The sequence below is a fragment of the Gouania willdenowi genome, chromosome 24, assembly GCF_900634775.1.
Source record: "Gouania willdenowi chromosome 24, fGouWil2.1, whole genome shotgun sequence".
NCBI lineage: Eukaryota > Metazoa > Chordata > Actinopteri > Blenniiformes > Gobiesocidae > Gouania > Gouania willdenowi.
The window spans coordinates 13,758,822-13,780,605 of NC_041066.1; the positions used below are offsets into that span (position 1 = coordinate 13,758,822).

The 21,784-nt window shown below is 38.1% G+C and overlaps 1 protein-coding gene across 2 annotated transcripts in view; it reads left to right on the forward strand.

Moving 5' to 3' along the window:
- Nucleotides 1-21,784, forward strand: part of atad2b (ATPase family AAA domain containing 2B) — a 68,025-nt gene that overhangs the window by 13,403 nt on the left and 32,838 nt on the right. For both annotated transcript variants that reach the window (XM_028439186.1, XM_028439188.1), the window contains exons 14-24: nucleotides 1,234-1,393; nucleotides 2,510-2,600; nucleotides 2,762-3,067; nucleotides 4,362-4,512; nucleotides 5,737-5,923; nucleotides 6,040-6,225; nucleotides 11,495-11,630; nucleotides 12,331-12,524; nucleotides 12,608-12,767; nucleotides 17,871-17,993; nucleotides 19,196-19,330. In XM_028439186.1, the coding sequence (XP_028294987.1) occupies nucleotides 1,234-1,393; nucleotides 2,510-2,600; nucleotides 2,762-3,067; nucleotides 4,362-4,512; nucleotides 5,737-5,923; nucleotides 6,040-6,225; nucleotides 11,495-11,630; nucleotides 12,331-12,524; nucleotides 12,608-12,767; nucleotides 17,871-17,993; nucleotides 19,196-19,330 (1,829 nt within the window). The remainder of the gene's footprint in view (nucleotides 1-1,233; nucleotides 1,394-2,509; nucleotides 2,601-2,761; nucleotides 3,068-4,361; nucleotides 4,513-5,736; nucleotides 5,924-6,039; nucleotides 6,226-11,494; nucleotides 11,631-12,330; nucleotides 12,525-12,607; nucleotides 12,768-17,870; nucleotides 17,994-19,195; nucleotides 19,331-21,784) is intronic.

Genomic DNA, 21,784 nt, shown 5'->3' on the forward strand with positions numbered 1-21,784 from the left:
AGCCCGAGCATGTTAAAATGGAGAGTCCTAGATGTGCTCCTGTTTAATTTTGCTTTCATACCGGAGACTTCTGTCCATTTCAGGGTGATGGTGGACACCGAAACGCATGTGTGTGACCGCGTGTGTATGCCCCCCACCTCCGCTGTGCACCTGTGAATACGGACTTTAAGCAACAGCAGGTTTTATGACGCCACAGTCAGGAAATATGTCTTTGCGCCTAATGCTAATGGAGGCTTCACGTAGTTCTAGTGTGGTCTGCCTCCTCAGCTTCATCTCCGACTCTCTTGTAGTCGACACAGCTGCTGTTCAGGGACTTAATTAATGGTTTAGCTCACATTTACACATGCAAGTGCTCGGTCTGCGTCACATTTTTAAAAGTGGAGTCATGATGCTCTTGTGCGTGCAACGTTATGTTCAGGTCCTGCATGGAAATAAGCAACTCTTCCACTCCCTCACAGTCACAAGGATGCATTTAGGTTCCGAAACATGGTACCGTTTGATTTTCCATGAGTCTGTATCAGGTAGTACCAAAGGAAAAACCAAAATTCATTTGATCGGATTGTTGATCGTTTTTTTAAACTCACTGATCGGTGATCGGCCCAAAAGTCCTGATCGTGAAAAAGCCTAGTCATTGCTTCTGACTTTGCGTTGCAAATCAATTTTTACCACACTGGTTTCTCCGCTGATGTTTTCCCCCTCCATTGCTGTTCTTCTTTAAATTCCGGTGGAAAACAGCGACGGAAAGAACTGTTGGTTTCTGGGTCGTGTAGTTTTATTGACTTGCCTACAGTGTAGACTTATTGAAAGAAAACTACAAAATGTGTCCTATGATTTTGTTTACTACTTATTGGTTGGTTCCTGCTCCAGTCTGCTCCCGTTAACTTTTTTTAATCCTATACTGCCCCAATTACTTGATTATTAGTAAAGGTGACCAGGTTGAAACTATCATTTATCCCCATTATTTTCAGCATTTTTTTTGTAACTGTGCCTGTCTTTGTGTTGTATGTAGCAAATAAAAAAAAGCTTATGCCAAGGGAGAATACGGGACATTGTGATTAAAACGGTTTGCTGCAGTCTCTATCGATTCAGACTGCGAGCCCATCAATACCGATTGATTACATGTTACAGACTGTATGATTAATGCCTTGTTTTTTGGTCTGTTCTGTGTTTTGGAAACATAGTAACTAAACATGATTCACATTCACTTACACCAATCTTTTCCTGTTTGGGCAGTTCTATTGTGTCCACTCTGCTGGCCTTGATGGACGGCTTGGACAGTCGTGGACAGATAGTGGTCATCGGTGCTACAAACAGACTTGACTCTATCGACCCAGCACTCAGGAGACCCGGACGCTTTGACAGGGAGTTTCTGTTCAACCTGCCCGACAAGAACGTAAGGCACAGGAAAAGCATCAATAGACTCTCCAGCAGGGCCTGTTTACCTGAAAGCACTCACATCATTTCCATAACACTGCATCCTGCTTTTACTGCAGCAATCTTTTTACATTTCATGCTGGCAATGATGGGTTTTTAATTTATTTAGTTCACAATATACATTTTGAAAAAACAATTTAATGGCTTCCAAGACTAACACATAAATATTGTTTGAATTTTTAATTTGACTCATGTGCAATACAATGCCTTACCATATACAGTATGCACACAACAGGAATTGCAAATGAAAATGCATTATAATAATTTAAATATGATTCATCCTCCTCAGCTTCCTCTTTTTATTGCGTTTTTTTTTTCTTTTACTCCGACGACTTCAGAAATATAAGCATCATTTAGTATAATTTCATTTGTTGAACTGTAAAACCCAATTTTTCAGTACAAAAACAAGTTGCACCAAAGAAAACGTGACATTCAGTCCAATAATTCTTTGAATGTGTGTGACAGCCTATGTCCAGCAGGTCGTCTTGCATCATTTGTCCACACAGTTGGATCATTGGCAATCAAAGTGTAATCTGCAGGCTCACTGGGTGCTGCTCATGCTGGGTAAAAATCTTGCTACTGTGCAGAGGTTTCTCTACTTAGCCTCTTTTTATTGCCAGAACAAAACAGAAAAACCGCAGTAGAATATGTAACACAGATCGGTCTTAGAAAGCAAAAGGAAGGTGAGATGACTCGGGGCTAAAAAACGTGCACTTCATCCGTTCAGTAGAGTTCAGGGCAGATAACAGGATAAAATTATTGCGTGCTAATTCAATCAACATTGTCCACAGTCCATTGTTAACTCATCCCTCGTGAGGATGTCCGAGATTAAGATCTGACCTCAAACAAGCACAAGACAACTGCTACAAGCATGGTTGTTGTGCGCACACAGTTTTTTCATCTTCAGTGTTTTGTCGATTTTAAGACTTGAGAACAACACTCTAAGCTTATCTATTGATTGAGTGGCTGTTTGTTTATTTTTTATTTTTATCCATTTATAAATCTGTGTTTTTTGTGTTTTTGTTTTATCATTTTTCCAGTCATTTAATTTGTTTTCAATCACTTGTCTTTTCAGGCCAGAAAACACATTTTTGAGATCCATACACGGGACTGGAACCCTAAATTGGCTGAGCCATTTGTTGAGGAACTTTCAGAAAAATGTGTTGGTAAGAGGAAGCTTTTTTTTTTTTTTTTTTTTTTTTTTTTTTATAATTTTCTTTCAGTTTGCATTTATTTATAAAGCTAGTTTTTACTGAGCCACTATAATAAAGCGTGTGAGTATCAAAACTATTATTATTTTTTTTTTCATTTTTCCTAATCATACCAGGTTATTGTGGTGCTGACATCAAAGCACTCTGTACAGAAGCAGCCTTGGCGGCACTGCGCCGCCGCTACCCCCAAGTCTATAGCAGCAGTGTCAAGCTGAAGCTGGATATCACCTCCATTGTTCTGGGGCCCGGTGACTTCAGTAAAGCAATGGGAACAATCGTCCCAGCCTCCCAGAGGGCTCTGGCTCCCCCAGGCCAAGCCTTGTCCCCCAAACTCAGGCCTCTTCTGGCAAACTCCTTCTCCTTGGTGCAGAAAGCCCTACAACGTGTCTTTCCCCTCGCTCAGTGCAACGACAACACACACGGTAGGACTCTGCTCTCTTGGTCTTTACTTTTATTTTTTGTTTGTGGGATTGTGGCTTATCCAACTCTTGCTTTTGGGCAGTCTCGCTTATAGTATATGAATCTCTCGCTGTCTTTTCCTATTGCAATTGCCTGAGTATTGCATCACCCTTTCACCTTAAACACTATGCAAACCACCCCCTTGTGTATGTGGAGTTATAGCTTAGTCATCCTTTAAACACTTCAGTAACTCAACTGAAGTTTGTATTGCAGAATAACTTCATGCAGAACTTTTCTGGTATAAAACTCCTAATAGTTCTCCCAAGTGGCATTCAGAAGACCATGGGTGGAAAATACTGGTGTAAGAAAAAATCGATTTGGCCATACATTGCAATATTTCACCGCATGCTTATTGTATCGATCCAAAAAATGTCCCAATCGATTCTTTAATCGTTTTTTAACAACAACAAAAAAAAACATTTCATTGCGCTAACATACAGGTGCATCTAAAAAAAATTAGAATATCATGAAACATTTTTATATTTTTGGTCTGTAAAGGAAGACCAGGTTGCTTTGAGAGAGCAGCCTCTAATTTTCTGAGACACTGGATTTTGGGTTTTTTATTATTTGTATGCCATAATCATCAAATTTTCAAGAAACAAAGGCTTGAAATACAGTATTTCACTCCATGTCATGAGCCTATATCATATATGGGTTTGATTTTCTGAAATGAGTGAAAAAAAATGTATATTTATATACATTTTCATGATATTCTAATTTTTTGAGATGTATTTGTATGTAAATGCCAAGTGTCAGTGAATCACTCCTCAATGCATTTTAGCTTGGAAATTGATTGCAGTTTTATAGATCTATGTAGTTACTTAAAAATATATATATATATATTTAGGAACTTAACAGAATAAGACTCTGTTGTAGAAGCAAAAGTTGAACTTTTTTGACAAATTTAATTTGACAGTTGGATTAACATACCACTTGTTTTTGATATTGGTACTTGAATTACAGTTAGTTACCATTTATTTGTTCTCGTGAGTTAAAAAAAAATAATAATAAATTGACTATCATACCATTTTGTACTTATAAAGGTGACATTTGTATTTATTTATATTGCGATGTATATTGTATTGTTTGGTATCGTGACATCCATATCGTGTATCGTTTTGTCGGATTCATGGCATTGCACACCCCTACTGGGAAACCAATGCCACACAAAACCCATGGGTTTTATTTAGGGGGCTAAGGTGGTACCAGAGCAGACATGGTCTCTGTCACATCTTTTTTTTCCGTTTCCCTTGGTAGGCGGTGACAATCATCTATTTGAAGAGGAAATATACAGTGATGATGACCATGAGGATGGTTCTGCTTCAATCTATGAGGTCCAGCCTTCTTCATCCCCAAAGAGCCATGACTCCTCTTCAACAATGCACAGACCCTTTCTCCATTTTTCCTCGTAAGTTCTTTAAACAGTCTGTCACAATGCCTCATCACTGTAGAATATGATGGCGAATAAAAAGCCCAAAGCTGTTAGTTATAGTATTAGATGACATTGTATTAGTCTTTTTTAACAAAGGAGACATTTTGGCATTAGGATTATTGAAGAGCTTTGCAATTTTCATAATGCATCACCTGCATTTGAAACCAAACGATTTTGTACTGTTGCTATAAAGATGACAAACCTTCCCTCTTGAGATCTTATCCGTTTCATTACTGAATAATCGCACACTCGAGGAACAAGCATACAAATGTTCAGACTGAGACGCATTCTTTTGAGAGTTCTGAGCGGTGGAATATAAAGAGATGAGGGGACAGATGTGAAAAGAAAGGACAGACCGACATTAGCGGATTCCAAATGTACATTTGTAGCTTCCCGTTAATTGAAGTCTGAAAGCATCTGTGGTGACCGAAGTGAATCATCCAAGGACTTAGAAGTCACTTTCCATTCTCAATGCTTTAGTCTGAGGTGCTTTTAAAATAAGCTGGAGTGATGTGTTAGATGTACAATACAAATCATTTTTAAGCTATTGCTTTTCGATTTACATAAAAAAAACAACAACTAATAAAGAAGTAGATGTAATGGCTAAACATTACATCTACTTGAAATTATACTCTCCAGTCCTAATGCTGCTATAGCAAATGTATTAAAAGTTGTGTAACGGTCCAGTGCTGTACTCCAACACCTGAACGGCAATGAAAGCTTTTTGAAATCTATTTCTCGGTTCAATAACTTTGGAGATAAAATGTAGTCTAGTCGTTTTGACTTTGCAATGAAGAAGAATCACATTATGAGACCAGTATATATGCATGCTTTTAAATCAAAGACTAATCTGGCTGCAGAATATTTTTCTCTCTGTTCATGTGTTTTCACTAATGTTTTTTTTCTTTCTGACTGAAAGCAGCTTTTCCTTTTAGGCTGTTTCTGGTTCTAATAAATTCCAATCCAATGTTTCTCAGTGGATAAACACAGAGATTATTCAGATCTTCCATGTTTTGTGTATTGAAAACCCTTACTGACTTGATGTCAGTTGTAGCTTTGTAGAAAGTGATCAGAAGTGAAAGGATGAGCCCAGCCAGGCCTGTGCTGAGTGCAAGTTTTTTTTTTTTTTTTTTTTTTTTAATTGCCTTATTTCTACAATGATGGATGGTCGACTCACAATGAACATCTATCTGCTCCTAGCTCCGCCCTCCGACAGCCCACCGCTTACAGGCCTCGGCTGCTGCTGGCAGGGGCCCCAGGCTCAGGGCAGAGCTCCCACTTGGCCCCTGCTCTGCTGCACCACCTGGACAAGCTACCCGTTCACCGCTTGGACTTGCCCACTCTCTACTCCAACAGTGCCAAGACACCGGAGGAGTCCTGCGCTCAGGTAACAACCTCATGCTGATGTAGGATTAATCTATATGTGTATGAAATGCTGAACTCCTCTGTAAGGGAAACTTTTGTTGATAAATGTGCAAACGCACTGTTTTTGGTTAATTCTAGGTTTTCCGTGAAGCTCGGCGGAGTGCTCCGAGTGTGGTGTACATTCCACATATCTCAGAGTGGTGGGACACAGTGAGTGACACTGTGAAAAGCACCTTTCTCACCCTGCTGCAGGACTTGCCCTCTTTCTGCCCAGTTCTCATCCTGGCCACAGCTGAGACACATTACGCAAGACTTTCTGAGGAGGTAGGAACACAGTATAAACCCATACGCCTAGCTCGTGTACTTTTGTGATTGCTTATTGATGTTATAGCTACTTTCATCACTTGGAAGAGGAGAGTGTTAACGCTATGTCCTTTTCCATGACATCGAACTCGAAAAGCCAAGGCACAAGTCATTTTTTCCTTTATCAAGTTTGTATACGCTTAGCCCAGGGTGTCAAACTTATTTTAGTTCAGGGGTGAAATATGAAGTAGTTTGATCTAAAGTGGGCAGCTATTTTTTTTGGTGGGAAAACGAGCAATTTCGCTTCGACGTATAAATGATACATAAAGTATTTCAGGCGCCGACAATATTTGGCCTATAAGTGACAGATATCAATCCCTGCAGGATTTTCTCTTTTAAATTGAATTGATTCTGGGACCAATTTTTATTTAATTTGGGGAAATTATGTGAAATAATTTGTGGAAAATAGAATTCTTAGAAAAAATTGAGATTTAAAATTACTACAGTCGTGATAAAAGCATGGGAAAATTGCAATCCTCCAAATATTGTGGAGTTTCATTGAATTTGTGTATTTAGAAGGGTTAATATTACAACTCAATTATTTGGTATTTTCACAATATCTCATGGTTTTTCTTTCTCCTGTGGGCCGAAATGGATGGTCTCGTGGGCTGGATTTGGACCCTGGGCCTTGAGTTTGAGACATGTGGCTTAGACTTTGCAAACTTTTTAAAATGTATTGCCTTTGCCTACATTACTTTGAGTACATTAATTATCACTTGTTTTTTTTTTTTTTTTTTTACCAGGATGGTTGTTTATTTGTAATGAGTTTCTCTTTCATAAATTATACCTAGTTAATTTACATTAAAAGATCCAGAATGAAAGTGGATGTAATGAGAAACGAAGTGCATTCAGCTTCATTATTAAATTTCAGATAGCTGTTCATTAGACCAGGTGTTTGGCAGGTAATGTCAGTTTAGCACTTTATTGCATTCTTTAAATTACCTTTTCTCTGTTCTCGAGCCATTTAGCACAAAGGTATTTAGGCTGGAAAATGGAGAAGCAAAACAGTGGGACAAATGGCATGCCTGGGGTGAGCATGAGGCTGTCAAGTCTGTCCTGTATCAGTGCACTAGTGGTAGACATTTATCTATAGAAACGGAACTAAAAAGTCATGAATAATTACATTTTGTGCACATTTCCGTCTCTGATTTGGACTTTTCTAGTAATAATTAGGGATGTCCCGATACAACTTTTTAATTTCTGATATGATACCGATATTGCAGCCTTGCGTATTGGCCGATACCGATATTGATCCGATATCAATCATACATACTTTTTTTATTTATTTTTTTTTTTTCCTTTAATAAAAAAAAAAAAATTACTTATTTTGTAGTGTGGAATGTTCAAAAAGGCTTGATCAAGTGATGTTACTCAAACAGAGAACAATAGTCAGCAATCAATTGGTTACATACATTTTAACTTTCAACATAATATTTACAGTATTCTACAATTGAATAAAATAAATAAATAATGAATTCGGGGGGAAAAAATGGTAAATCCGGAAATTTGAATTCGATATTTGTTTTCAGGCTAATATCGGATCGGGACACTTCTAGTAATGATGATAATGTGTGCTATTTATTGATCGATGGCAGATGGCAGGGTAATACTGCACAACTCAAGATGATTTTTAACTCAAAGAGATTTCAGTTGCTGAAAACAAATGTAATATTGCAAAAGGCTATAATAACGATTTTAATTCAGTCTAAATTTTAAACATCAAATTCCAACCCAGACAGCTTTCACGTTATTGTGTCTCTGCGATGGTCATACCATTACTTACAGGACTTCCCAGTATTTGTCCTAACGCGATAGATGTTTTCTTTTTTTGTTTTTCCCTTTTTTGAGATGTTTTCTAATGATATTAACTGTGTTTTTGCATTTTGTTCTCCAGCCTGTCTTTGTTAGAATTAAACATGATGCGTTTCATCCTACCAAATCCAAGAAGACTAAAACGGCAGACGATTGAATTAGAAATGAGAGTAGGAAACGATGGCCAGGGTTGGTTACCGACTAAACAAGTCAAAGCCTTTTTAAATTTAATTGTAAGTTTAATTCGAACATTAAAGTACACAATGCTTTAGTATGCCACACTGGAGTAAATGCATAAAATCTACCAGTACTGCTTGTGTCATTACTGGTAATTGTTTTTTTTTTTTCCATATGGCAATGAGTGAATGAAGATGAACCCCAAAACTTGCAGAGTATGTGCTGCAAGCCTAACTTTTTCTCTGTGGGTTACTCCTAAATATAGATCATGAATTTGAAATATTAGATATTGGGCAAATGGTATAAAATCTTAAAACTTATTTTTTTAAAGTTTTCTTCATGCAAACACTTTATTCACAGTTCAAGTCTTGTAAAAAGATATCTTGACTGTACAATATATGATATAAGCTGAATTCTAAATGTCTCTTGTTGGTTTATTGCCCTTCTATTTTAAGAACCATCATTAAGGATTGCCTATTAGCCAAACACAAGGAGTCAGCTCATAAATGTGGCACAAGACGAGCGAAGTGAAAGTAATACACACCAAGCACATTTAAAGCAGATGATTCTTTTGTCTTGGGCTTCCTCACCCATTGGGTCTTTTAATGAGTCAACAGGAGAACATTATTCTGTAACAAAACATCATCTGATTTGTTCTGTCAATTGTTCATGGACATGCTGCAGTTTATATAGTGCACCAAAGTGGTTATTTCCAAGGGTGTCGTTCCTCTCTCTGGCATGAAGAACACAGTGACATCTGCTGTCTCACTTCTAAACCCCAGCAGGGAACAGGCAGCATCCCTCCCCACCCTAAAACAACATTTCAGGCTTGTGTCCAACAGCTCCATAACTTCCACTGCTCCATTAACCATCATTCCCTCTCTTTGGATAATTTTTTGATGTAGCTGTAAGGACAATACATCTATGGAGAAATCGCAATATCTTTTTTGTATATAAAATAAAAGCAGATGGCACAAATATATATTCCATCTTTCAGTCCCAATTTTTTAAATATGTATACAGTATCAACAAAACAACAAATATGCATACATAGTTGTATATTAATAAAGTAAAGAAAAAATGAAACAAGACAACATTACGCCAACTTTTCAGTAGATTAAGGATACAACGGGGCAGTAGCTACATCTTAAAACTGACTACGATGCTGAAATAAACCTTCTCCATGGTCTCCAAAACTTTTCAAATTTGTCATGTTCTAATCTTACAGCATATGTACATATATATCCTGGACAATACAAATCCAGTCATCAATTGTGGGAATTTTGTTGTCACAAAGCCATTTTCTAGCAATCAATTTCTTTGCAGCAGCCAATAGAATATTGCACAAATATTTATTCACATTTCCTCTCATCTGAGCTGGTCTCTTCCCTTTATATAAGGTCAAATAGTCATGTGGTACAAGAGAGAAATTACAATATTTAAAAAAAATAATAAACTCTCTACCAAATAATCCAAACACTTCTAATGTTAATATTAAACTATAAAACAATCGGCATGTACAGTGGAAGTGGAAATACAGTCAATGCTTTTTGTGTGGGTGAAATTAAATTAAACCTCAATGTGCCTCATCTAGTTAGTTTACTTATTAAAATGCCACTTCGGTTCACTTTTTATACACAAACATAAGTACAAAAGTGTTTGCTGCTGCACTTTACAATATCTTCTATTTTTTTTACTTGTCCGTTAGCTACTTTTTAATCAAATACAGGTTTTTGTCTTATGCATTCATCAGCACAGTCACACCTAATTTCCACTGGATGCGGCATCGCTGCGTTATGTCTGTGCGGCGCCACCTGAGCTGATAGGTTTCCACTTTAGTCTGTGTTAATTTCCACCGGGTCCGCTGCGCTGCGTGTCTGCTCCCAGCTCTGACGCATCAATCAGCACAGAGCAGATGAAGCTAAACAGGAAGTTAAACACGTACCCCGCAATAAAATATCCGGTTACTTTTCAAAATAACACTTCAGATTATATTTCAAGTAACTACATCACCAAAACGTCATAATGTGTAAAAACAAAATCACATTCACTATATTGTCTCCTCTCATGCTGTAACTGAACTGTAAACTACAGCAACTTTGATTTAATTCATGTTTTACTGGTGCAGTTTTATCTCTTCTCAGTAGGCTGTCGCTAAAAAATGTGGCTATGACAAATCCAGAGTCCAACCTTCTTGCACTCCTTCGTTAGGGACACTGACCTGTTTATCTGTTTATTGTTGCATTTATAACTCATACCTTTAACTGCGTTCTCACGCGATTATATAAATATTGTGAGTACTCTTCTGTCTCGTGACGTCACAGTCGTCCAACCGGAGTGCACCGTGGCGCACTCAAAATGCAACCGGTGGGGATTACCGGACAGTGTGGCAAAACCGGATCGGTGCTGTGGCGCAGCGGAGACGTATCCAGTGGAAACGCCCAGTCAGTCTGATGTCTCTGTCCAGTTTGTTTTACTGTTGCTTCTGTCGGGCACAGATTCACAGTTTTACTTTCTACAATCAGGCTGCCTGCATTGCATCCCTCCCTTATTTTATCTACTCATTGATCTGCAATTAACTTCACATTCCCTCTAGTCAACACCTCTGCAACCTGAGCTATAAGGACAACTTTAAGAATCATTACCTGCTGCTACACACATTTTTACTTTTTGGCTCCTCACTCTCTCAGCTTTTTTGTTTTTATTATATTCCTCTTCTTTGAGACAGCAGGGAGAGAGGGAGCGAAGGCAAAAAGAAAATCAAAAGCCAGAGTAGACAGAACAAACATGGCATGGCTAAGGGACTGGATCAATGTGAATGACAGATAAGGAGAGATGTAAAAGGAAAGTTTGTGCCTAGTCAGCAACAGGGCTTTTAACCAGGAGCTGTCTTAAGCTCCACCACAGCACTGAGCTGTGCACTATACAGCCCCTAGCTATGCTCAGTAAATGCACTGTGGAGAATGGAAGGCGCTTGTGCACGGCTCGATGGTAGTGTAAAGTAATTTATGAGATAATTAGAAAACTGTAAAGCAAGTTCTTTAATTATCTCCCGGCTACTTATAAAGTAAGTTTCATAAATAATTGTTGGAATAAAGACAGTCTGATATGTGCATGTGGTCCGGGCTCTCAGCTTTAGCTGCGCTGACTTTTCATGACAAATGAAAGACAGTGCATAAAATTGTGTCAATGAATTAGTTTTTTTTTTAATCACTGCTCTTGCCCGTTTCCTCCTGTCTAGGTGCGATGCATGTTCCAGTGTATTTATGGAGAGGTAATAACGGTAAGCGCTCCTGGAGAAGAGGACATGAGGAGTTTCTTCTCTGAGCTGTTGCTAGTTCAAGCAGTGAAGCCTCCACCACGCCTCAGGAATCCAGGTATTTGGGGTCACCTTTAAAACGGAGTTGCCTGAAATGTCTAGTAATTGGTTAAAAAACATTCCCATACCCATCCTCCCCTTGCCATTATGTAGTGGTTAGCTCTCCCCCAGCCTTCATGCTAGTTTTAGTATTGGAGAACTGTCTACCTGGGCTTCAAATGTTTGCCAGTTCCTCACCGATGTTAGCCATAAGTCTGTTGCTTGACTCTAGAACAGCTCCTAACAGAGCTGTCCTGCTTCCTCAGAGATGCAGAGTAAATAGCAGTTGCGTTGCGAGTCCTCGGCTCGTTTTGGTATAATTACAATCAGAGTTGGGATTGCAGATAGTGAGCGAAGCTTCTTTAGGAGGTGTGAAGTTTCCTTAACAATGCTGAGATGCCTTAGGCAAGCGTCGATTCATTTAAGAAGAGAACGGGATGACTGCTCACCTAGCTTCATCAACTGATCCCCTGCCAGAGGCTTTTTTTTGTGGTGTACTTTAAAACCTGGGTTGTTAAAAAAAAAAAAGAGAGAATGTAGAAGCTTTTTGTTCTTTAGCTAAAAGGTGTGGGTTTCATTCCAGCGGGAGGCTTTTTTTGTTTTGTTAAAGGAAAGTCTCATTAGCGTTTTCACACTTCGGCCAGTGGATAGAAACAGCCAGTGTGTCCTATTTTTTGCTTCTCTCCCTTTTTTTGTAAATTTTTTTTTTTCAATATCAGGGAGGTGTGAAGAGCTTCTACCGGTGGCTGAGGCTCCAGCCCCGCGTGCACTATCAGCAGAGGAGCAACGCCGCCTGGCCGAGCAGGAGGAAAACACATTACGGGAGCTTAGGCTCTTTCTCAGGGATGTGACCAAGCGCCTGGCTACTGATAAACGCTTTAACATCTTCAGCAAACCCGTTGACATTGACGAGGTGAAGTGACAGGAATTCACAGACATTAATTTCTTCCCCAGGTTGACAGTTTAGTCTAACAGAACTTAGTGTTTGTGTTTCAGGTGTCGGATTACCTGGAGGTGATCAGGCAGCCCATGGACCTCTCCACTGTTATGACAAAGATTGATACTTACCAGTACTTGACAGTGAAGGACTTCCTCACAGACATTGATCTCATCTGCAGTAATGCTTTAGAATACAATCCTGACAAGGAGCCTGCAGGTGAGGATTAACATGTCCACTTGTACTTTCATTAGCAATATCACAGTTGTTCATTAATTGTCATCAACTTTGAGAACATTAAATTAGTGTACATTTTATTGTGACCTTTTAAAGATGATTTGAGAAAATGGATTTGGCGATGTATCACAATATTTCATCGCACAATTATCGTATCGATCCAAAAAATTTCCAAATCGATTATTTCATCTTTTTTTTATTAAACAACAATTTAATTGCACTAATATATGCATAGCATGTAAACACGCGCTCACTAGGTGTCAGTAAACCACATCAGATGTATGTGCTTACTTTTAAAAACAATTTAAGAACTTGAATCTGTTATAGAAGCAAAAGTGAAACATTTAAATAAAATGTAATTTGACAGTTTGATAACATACCACTTGTTTTTGATATTGGTCCCTGTTCTTGCAAGTTTAAAAAAAAATTAAAACAGTTGTATTTCTTACCATTTTGTACTTGTAAAAATGACATTTGTAATCGATATCGCAATGTATATCGTATTAATTTGTATCGGGATATATTGTATTGTGACATGCAAATCATGAATCGTATAGACAGATTCATTACAATGCACAGCCCTTATACTTAAGTTCCTAATGTGGTGCAAATGCTGCACAGCTGGTAGTAATGGACCCAAAAATATGCTCAAGAAGCATCCCCAATGATCGTTACATCAACATTAATGGCCTGAGCCAGTGAGACACTGCAGGATGAATTCTTGCTGGTAGTTTGTCCCTAAAACTAACTCTACGTGCAAAAATCAGACAATCCAACATGTTTATAATTGCCTTCTTTTCATTTGTCTTTTCGGTCCTTGGCTATCGAACGTGGCACAGTGTTCGGTTTTAGCTGCACATTTACCTGACAGTTGGAGATGTGTGGTTTTTATCTATACTATATATAGTCTATATTTTTAGTTTGGATGGTTACCGTATTTCAAACCAGGCTGACATCTAGTTTAACTCGGATAACTAATGCTCAATGTTTGTTTTCAAAATCTTACACTCATTACAACTCCCTTCACCATTTTAATTAGCGCAGTTTGATTCAAAAACAACTAATTTGTGTTATTGGATTGGCTGAATAGCCAATATTCTGATTAGCACATACCATCTGTACCTAATAAAAAACTCTACTACAGTTCCATATGTGCGTCCGAAAAGCACATATGGAACTGAAGTGGATAAAATGCATTAGGTTTAAGTGAGAATCAATAAATCTTGCTGTTAATCAGTCCTTTACCTGAGCAGATGTTTCTCCACAGCAGTTTTATTGACTCATTGCAAACAATCATTTGTTGTTTTTTTCCTACAGCAAATTATGTTAAAAAAATGTCCATGTCATTCCTAATGCCCAATCAAGCTGATGATGCTGTAGTGCTATTTATTAGGGGTGTAAATCAATATGATTTGACCACTTTCAGGAATCAGGCATTGAATAGTATAAAACACCATTCTGTAACATTTAACAAAGTGTTACACTTTGAATTGTGTGAGTGATAAAAAGTATCTACTAGTTTTATTTAAATTACTACGGTGCAATACCTTATATTCATAATTTAATAATATTATTAATACAAAAATGTGGCTTTAAAACAGTTGATTTCACTGTAACAAACTATAACCAGATTTTAACATTGACATGTTAATGATGCCACACTGTTATATAACTAAGTATAAAATTGTATTTTAAGGGGCATATGATGAATTTGTGTAAAACAAAAATAACCACATGGTCTATTTGTTTTGATTCGGTTTTAAAACGGAATAACCAAAAAACGAAGGGTACACGAATAGTAATGCTACATATATGGTTTTGATATCATTATTTCTTTAATATTAAATAAATATCTCAAGTGGACTTCCAGACACTTGTTAGTCAGTAGTCCTGTTTATTTACATGAACAGACGCTGTTTGTTCTGGGGAGTTAGTCTAAATCAGGCATGTCCAAAGTCCGGCCCGGGGGCCAATTGCGGCCCGTGTTCACATTTCCACTAGCCCGCAGCCTCTGTCATGAAATCAATAATATGTGGCCCGCCGGCACCATTGACCACAGTTTAAAAAAAAAAAAAAAAAATACAAAAAGCAATTTTATATTTCACTGAAAAAGACATTAAGACATTTGAATAAGATAATTGTTGGTGTTTACATGTTTTGAATTTACAGTGCATTTCATAGTGAATAATATGTAATGTTGCACATGAACCTAGATATATTTAATATTCCAGAAAGTTTTTTTTTCTCCCAGACATATGTTTTCTTTATTTTGTGATCTTCACATATAAAAAGCAGTGACTTTAATATAAACTTATTTAGATTTATTTGTGTTCCATATGAATAAATGAGAAGTATTCCATTTGCACTACAAAATTAATAAAATAATTGAATCCATATGATGTTAATGGTTCAAAGAATTTCAGGGTGAATGGTTGGCCCCCCACACATTTTCGCCTCGCTAAATCTGGCACTCTTTTCAAAAAGTTTGGACACCCCTGGTCTAAATCATCAGATCTGTTTGCGTGCTAAACCCTTAGCAAAACAACCTTCTTCAAGCCAATTCTTATCGTCTTAAAATCAAGCATCACTACCATATCGCTGCACTTTCATCATTATTTAATTTCCTGATATAAAGTTTATCATTTTTACCTCTTTCGTCATATGGCTTTTTCTCCTTGACTCCTCGCTTTGCCAAGCAACATTGTAAACAACGCAGGTTTCGTGCTGCTCTCGGAATACTTACGCGTCTTCGTTGTTGATGTTTTATAGCGGTTTGCTCCACATTCAGGAAGCGGCAGTGGGACATTACTGGTTGGCGTCTGCAGGGTATCATGTACAAATTTGGGTGGCAGCAGGGGTTGTAAGGCTTTGTTGTCGCATGGCATTTGCTACGTTATGTCACCTTCGCCACGTTATGTCACCTTCGCCGCGCAGGAAATAGTGGCACAGACGTGCCATGTGAATATCCAAAAATAGACGTATCTTAAAGATGACGATGTTGATCGATGTTTTCATTGTGCATCGATGTAATTGGATCGTTAATTGATTCATCGATGTATCAATGTATTGTTGCACCACTACTATTTATAGTACATGGGTAGGGTTTACATTTATTAAAAGTCATCCAAGATAACGCCTAATGATCAAGGAAGAAAGCATCTGTGCAATTTGTATATAAAGATAGTTTTTTTTCCTCCCTCCTTTAACATTGAAATTCAGATGTAGTTCAGTGCTCCCTGCTTTCTCTGAAAATAGTATTTCTACACCATAATTCATGCTCTGCAGCTATGAAAGGCAATATATGCATAAAAATTTAATTGTGCTGCTTGCCACTTTGAAATTTTTGACCCGCTCATCCCTTTTTCATATTGCACTACTTTTTCATAAGCTTGATAGGGACCTTATAATAAACACAATGCAACATGTGTGCACACAAACAAACCAGTTATTAACAAAAGCCTGCTGATATATTGAATTTATATTTATTCTGTGTACGGGGTGCGTGTTTACTCGACAGAGATAAAACTGTGTTTGTTTTAACAATAACAGGGAAAATGTGAAGATGAGAAAGGAGAAAAGGAAACTCTTAGTATTAGCAGTGGGATTTATCTTGAACTAAGCCTTGTTTTAAGGGCACACTACATGCAGCCGACTCGGTTTAGGACATTCAGTCAATTTGACCATTAAATATTTCTTTGTGCATTTAGCGACTTTGGTTCCCTTGCGATTATATTGCTGCTTAGTTGGAATGGGAGGCAATCCTTTGCCCAAATTAATAAATCATATCTGTCATTGCAAGCAACGGCCAAGGCCATTTGTCGAATGCAGGATCTACAAATGTTACACTAAAGGGGTAGAAATGCAATTAGTCAGTTTAATAACGAAGACTAACGAACCCACTGGCCTGCTCAGCCAGGGCTTGGCCATGGGATCATGGCCTGTACCCTGCACGATTACGCTGTTGAGGAAGTGCTACCCCTGCTCTCAATGTGCTGGGGAGAAAAACCTCATTATCCCACAGCGGTCTGTCTTACTCATGCCTTTCTGCTGACTAATGGTATAATGGTGGACTAATATATAGTTTGGAATTACATTAGTTTCCCTGTCTTTGTACCTTCCCACCTTGCGAATGCTCAAATAATGACTTTGAAATGGTTGATATTGTTGATGGTTTACATTCATGCTCATTTATCACATTTTTAATGGTGTGTGTTATAGTGTTATAACAAGTTGGTGCATAATCTGCTGATGTGTTCCATTATTGCCTGTTGAGATGTGTACATTCGGCTGCTGATGAGCATTCAGCATCCCACCCAACCTTCACACACAAATGCACACATGCCTTAAAGGGCACTCTTTCGACCGTGACTCGCGCGTATATGTTCGCTAACCGCCTTCATTACAATTAGGCAGCCATCGTCCAATTAGATAATCAAAGATGGCAGACACTGACCCCTCTGCCACTCCGAGCCTGCTCTGCTCTCATAATGCCGGCTGTAATGAAGCCTGGCCTATTTACTGTTTCTATGCTTTCATTCATTCTAAGCAGCGCAGTCTTTATTTTCCACGTGAGAGCCGACAGAATAAAAAGCTTTATCGATACCGTTGTATGGACAGAAGGTTGAGAAAGAAAAAAGAGCCTCAAAGATGTAATGAGTGTGAGAGGTAGTGGTTGGGCTTTTATACTGTCATATACGTTGGTGTGTTGAAGTATATGCACTGTATCGTCTTTAATGTGGAAATTATGACCTTCGTGCTTTCAAACATGTCTACTCAATTAGGTTTTTTTTTTTCTTACCAAAGACTCTTCTATTTAAAAAAAAAAAAAAAAAAAAAAGTGAAAATATGGTACTTTGGCCTTTCCTACAGATATAGTTGAATAGGTAATGGTTGTTATTGACCACTCAACACAAATTGCAGGATGTGTCAATAGCGTCCTTGAACTATATAAATGGCATTTGAAATACCAATGAAAAGACACTTTTCTCATGAACTGATACGTACATCATGCACTTGTACAAAACGTGGAGGGAAAAAAAACCTGATGTCAACATGAGTTATATTTTAATGTCCTTTCATTCACAGACAAGGTGATCCGACACAGAGCGTGCAGTTTAAAGGACACGGCTCACGCTATATTTTCTTCTGAGCTTGATCCCGAGTTTGATCGAATGTGTGAGGAGATCAAGGAGACGTGCAAAAAAAGAGGTAAGAAGCACTTTTAAACAGATTCCAGCCACACGGAACACGGAAAAGTCTGCTCCAAATGTCACATTTGCAGGGCGATTACATTCATTACCTGCATTTGATGAATACTCAGCACAGTTTGTCTTAACACATTCTTAGTTTTCCTAAAAATGTTAGTTATTTTCTTTCTTTAATGTCATTCATAGGTTGCTTTTAGGAATCCACAAAAACCCATAAGGTAGCCCAGCAGCTTCTGGTGGTGCAGTTGGTTTTTCTAGCAGTGTATATGATGCAGCGAGGAGTGTCACCTCAGGCTTTTCAGTCTCAGACGGTCCTTTCTGTGCTTGCTGTCTGACTTGTATGTCATACTTGTACAGCCCCTAGCAATGCTGAGTGGATAAAGGGTAATAATGCTGGTGCACACACATACAGTAACTTAAACGTTTGCCTAAATGTCAGTTGCCAAATATTAAGCACAAAAGCATACATGAAATACAGTCAGATTGATAGTTTTACTGATTAACAATTTAAGACAGCATGCTTACTCATACATTATAGTGCAACTAAGTCCTTAAGTGCGTTCTTTGTAATGTATTACATTTAAAGTGGTTAAAATGTCGTCGTTGAAGTCATACAGCTGATCCATGTCAAGTGTGGAAATGTTTTTTTCATAAGTTTCCTTTTTGCCACTGATTCCTGTAGTTGCTTCAAGTACAGTATGCTAAATGAATATTTCAGGGCCAGTGGTCTGACATGTTTGGTGTGAGGAAGCAAAGTAAACATTGAATATTTCAAAAAAAAAAAAAAAAAAAGAATCTTTCAATGAAGACCTTGGTATGCAGCTTTCAGTTAGCGCTTAATGTCATGATGCCGAGACGCTGCAGAGCTCGAAATCCCATATTTGACGATGAAATAATAGGGGTTTGGATACATTTGGCGAACAATATATTTTTGGTTTCACTTTGCTTTAATGTCTGTGTTGCCTCAATTTGTTTATAGCTCAAATAAAACCTAAAAATTTGTGAAATAGATTTTGTTCCTTCATTTCTGTTTCTGACACACAGGATTTTTAATTTTTTTTAGATACATTAAATAAGTGTCCTTTATCCCTCAGTGTTTTCACCGACACATTATGTTGTCGGTTTATTATAAACATCATTGATATACACACCACAAGCAGCATTATCCTTTGTCAGTAACCAAACCCTCTGTGGATACCACAGACTTTCAGACGCCAGTGCAGCCAACAAGAGCACTGGGTGCTGTGGAAACCAGAAAGCGCCGCAGTACGACTGAAGAGCCGGTTTGGAGCCGCCGCCGCTCTCAAAGCGAGGCCTTGGACAAACGATGCACAACGAGTAAGCATTCTCTTTTTTTCTTACACTTGAAGAGAGTGAGTTGACATCTGAATAGGGAAACATCAATAATCATTTAGCCACACCGTCATTCAGCTGTGTTGCAACACAACACATGATAACACCATATGTGACTCTACAATGCTGCACTCACACATGGACTCTACTCACTAGTGGTGAAGCAATAGTGAGAATTCTAATGCACTGGTGTTAGTAATTCTGAGATTTTTAAGAGTTAAAGAAGTGAATTCTAAGAGGTATGTGTGGGATTTATTTTGATAAGCCCTCTACTCGCCTTATCACCTGCATTACCACTCATATTGTAAGAAAACTAGTATTTCATCAAATCCAGTCAATTAGGAATGTTAAGGTTTCCTTTATTCAGACTACTTTTTTCAGGAAATTTTCTTTGATCGCCAGACATGTTTCGACTGTCCACTGCCTGTCTTCCTCAGAGGCGTCTGCTCATCTCTTTGATGAATAATTTCCTGAAAAACAGTCATTTGAATAAATGAAACCATAACATAATATTAAAAAAAGACAAAGAACTTGCTTGAATTATTAGGAGTGGTACTGTTTGTTTTTTACACTGTCAAACACTAGGGGGAGCTTGTCTTTCACGAGTGCCTTCCCACAGCATCCCTGATGCCTAGTAAACCCTTCTTTAGCTGTGATATTGGGCTCGTTTTAAATTGGTCAGACTAAGCAGAGTAAGGATGATTTTCTCTGCACTTAATCTTTCAGGATATTTTGACCTACAAGGCTTGGAAAAACCCTTTAGTGTGTTTAATCTGCAGAATGTTAACATTGCACTCATTGCCTGCAATATAAATTGCTTCATATTTTAAATGCAACAGGTTTTTTAGTTAATATACTTTAACATGGGTTTTCTATCGTGTTTTTCTGTGTCTTAGGTAGTGTCAGAACTTATAGATGTTTATTTCATTTGCTGGCTTCCATTGAAATGTGCCATGTGTGAGATGTCTCCATATTAGTGAGAAAAGATTAAATTCCTATAGAATGAATTGCTTTTCCCCCTGACACTGATGGCTAAAAACTGTTTCATATTCTACTTGTACCTGCAGATTTTATTATTTACAAAGCCATGTGTTTCACATTAGGACAACCCATTTGTAGGCTTCTCATTGAGTCATTATCAACCCCCACCAAAGCCCTAATTAATTAGGTGACTAATTTGTGACATAGGCAGCCAGTTTTCACGTGGAGTGCCTCGGCAAGGAAGCTATTAGGTTAATTGATCACTGAACAGGTAACAACAAGCCTCAACCACAAACCTCCATAATGTCGGAGTGTTGATTCAGGTTGTGCAATATCGGCACAGTGTGGCATGGGGACCAACTTCAACCAGGTCATTTTATTTTCAGCAATGTAAGAACAGGGCATTGGAAGGTTACATTTATTCCACAACACTACCTGCTAGATGGGGTTAAAGGTTCGATCTTGAGCTGTTGTGGTATTTTTAGCTGTGCAGGACTTTTATTTGGGCCACTTCTCTCTCTCTCTCTCTCCCTCTCCCTCTCCCCCTCTCTCTCTCTCTCTCTCTCTCTTGCTCTTCTTTTTAATCCTGTCCTTTGCTTTGCCATTTTACCTTCAGATGGAGAAGAATGGTAGAAAGATTTCAATGCATTATTTGAACGTGTGTGGAAAGTTTGCATGAAAGGCTTTTATTTTATTTTTTTAAAAAAAGGAAGAAAGTTGAGTCCTACTTTTGGAGCAGGTGTTAAAAGCACTGCATTAGTGGACGTTCTCTGTCTGTGTGCTGGAGATGGCAGCTGACACTGATGATTGGGTTGCTCTCTGTTACAAATATGGGATACTTTGCTGTTTTTAATGCACAAAAAAACACACAAAGTGCATTGTGGTTTCCATTAACCTACATGAACAACACTGTCATGGATTCTCCACCCCCATTTCCTTAGTTTTTTTTTTTTTTCACCCTCCCCCTTTCAGTCTGCCACTCCCTCCCATGAGGCGACTGGAAACTCGAGGTCCATTACCTGGGCCATGGGTCTGAGTTCATTCAAAGTGCATCACCACAAAGATCTGGTTCATATGCAGTTCCTTTGGTTCATTCATAATTAAGCGCTCAGTTTTTCCACTCAGTGATCACTACAAGCTGAATCAGAAGAAGGGTTTTCTCCCTAATGACTGTCTATGATAATGACAGACAATTGCTTTTAGTGATTTTTTTTTTTTGTTTTTTATTATAATTTTTCAATATTACACATTGTTTTTCCTGAGTGTTGAATATGTTCTTCTTCTTTCCCTATTCTGACATTTTCCTTGTGTTAGTGTTATAATAATAATGATTCCTATTACCAATTTAGCTTGGGAACTATTTATGTAAAGACATAATTATGATACAGATGCTGAAAAATCTGCTCTCTAGATCAATAGCAAGGTTGCTCAATAGCAACCAGGGCTCCAACGCTTCAT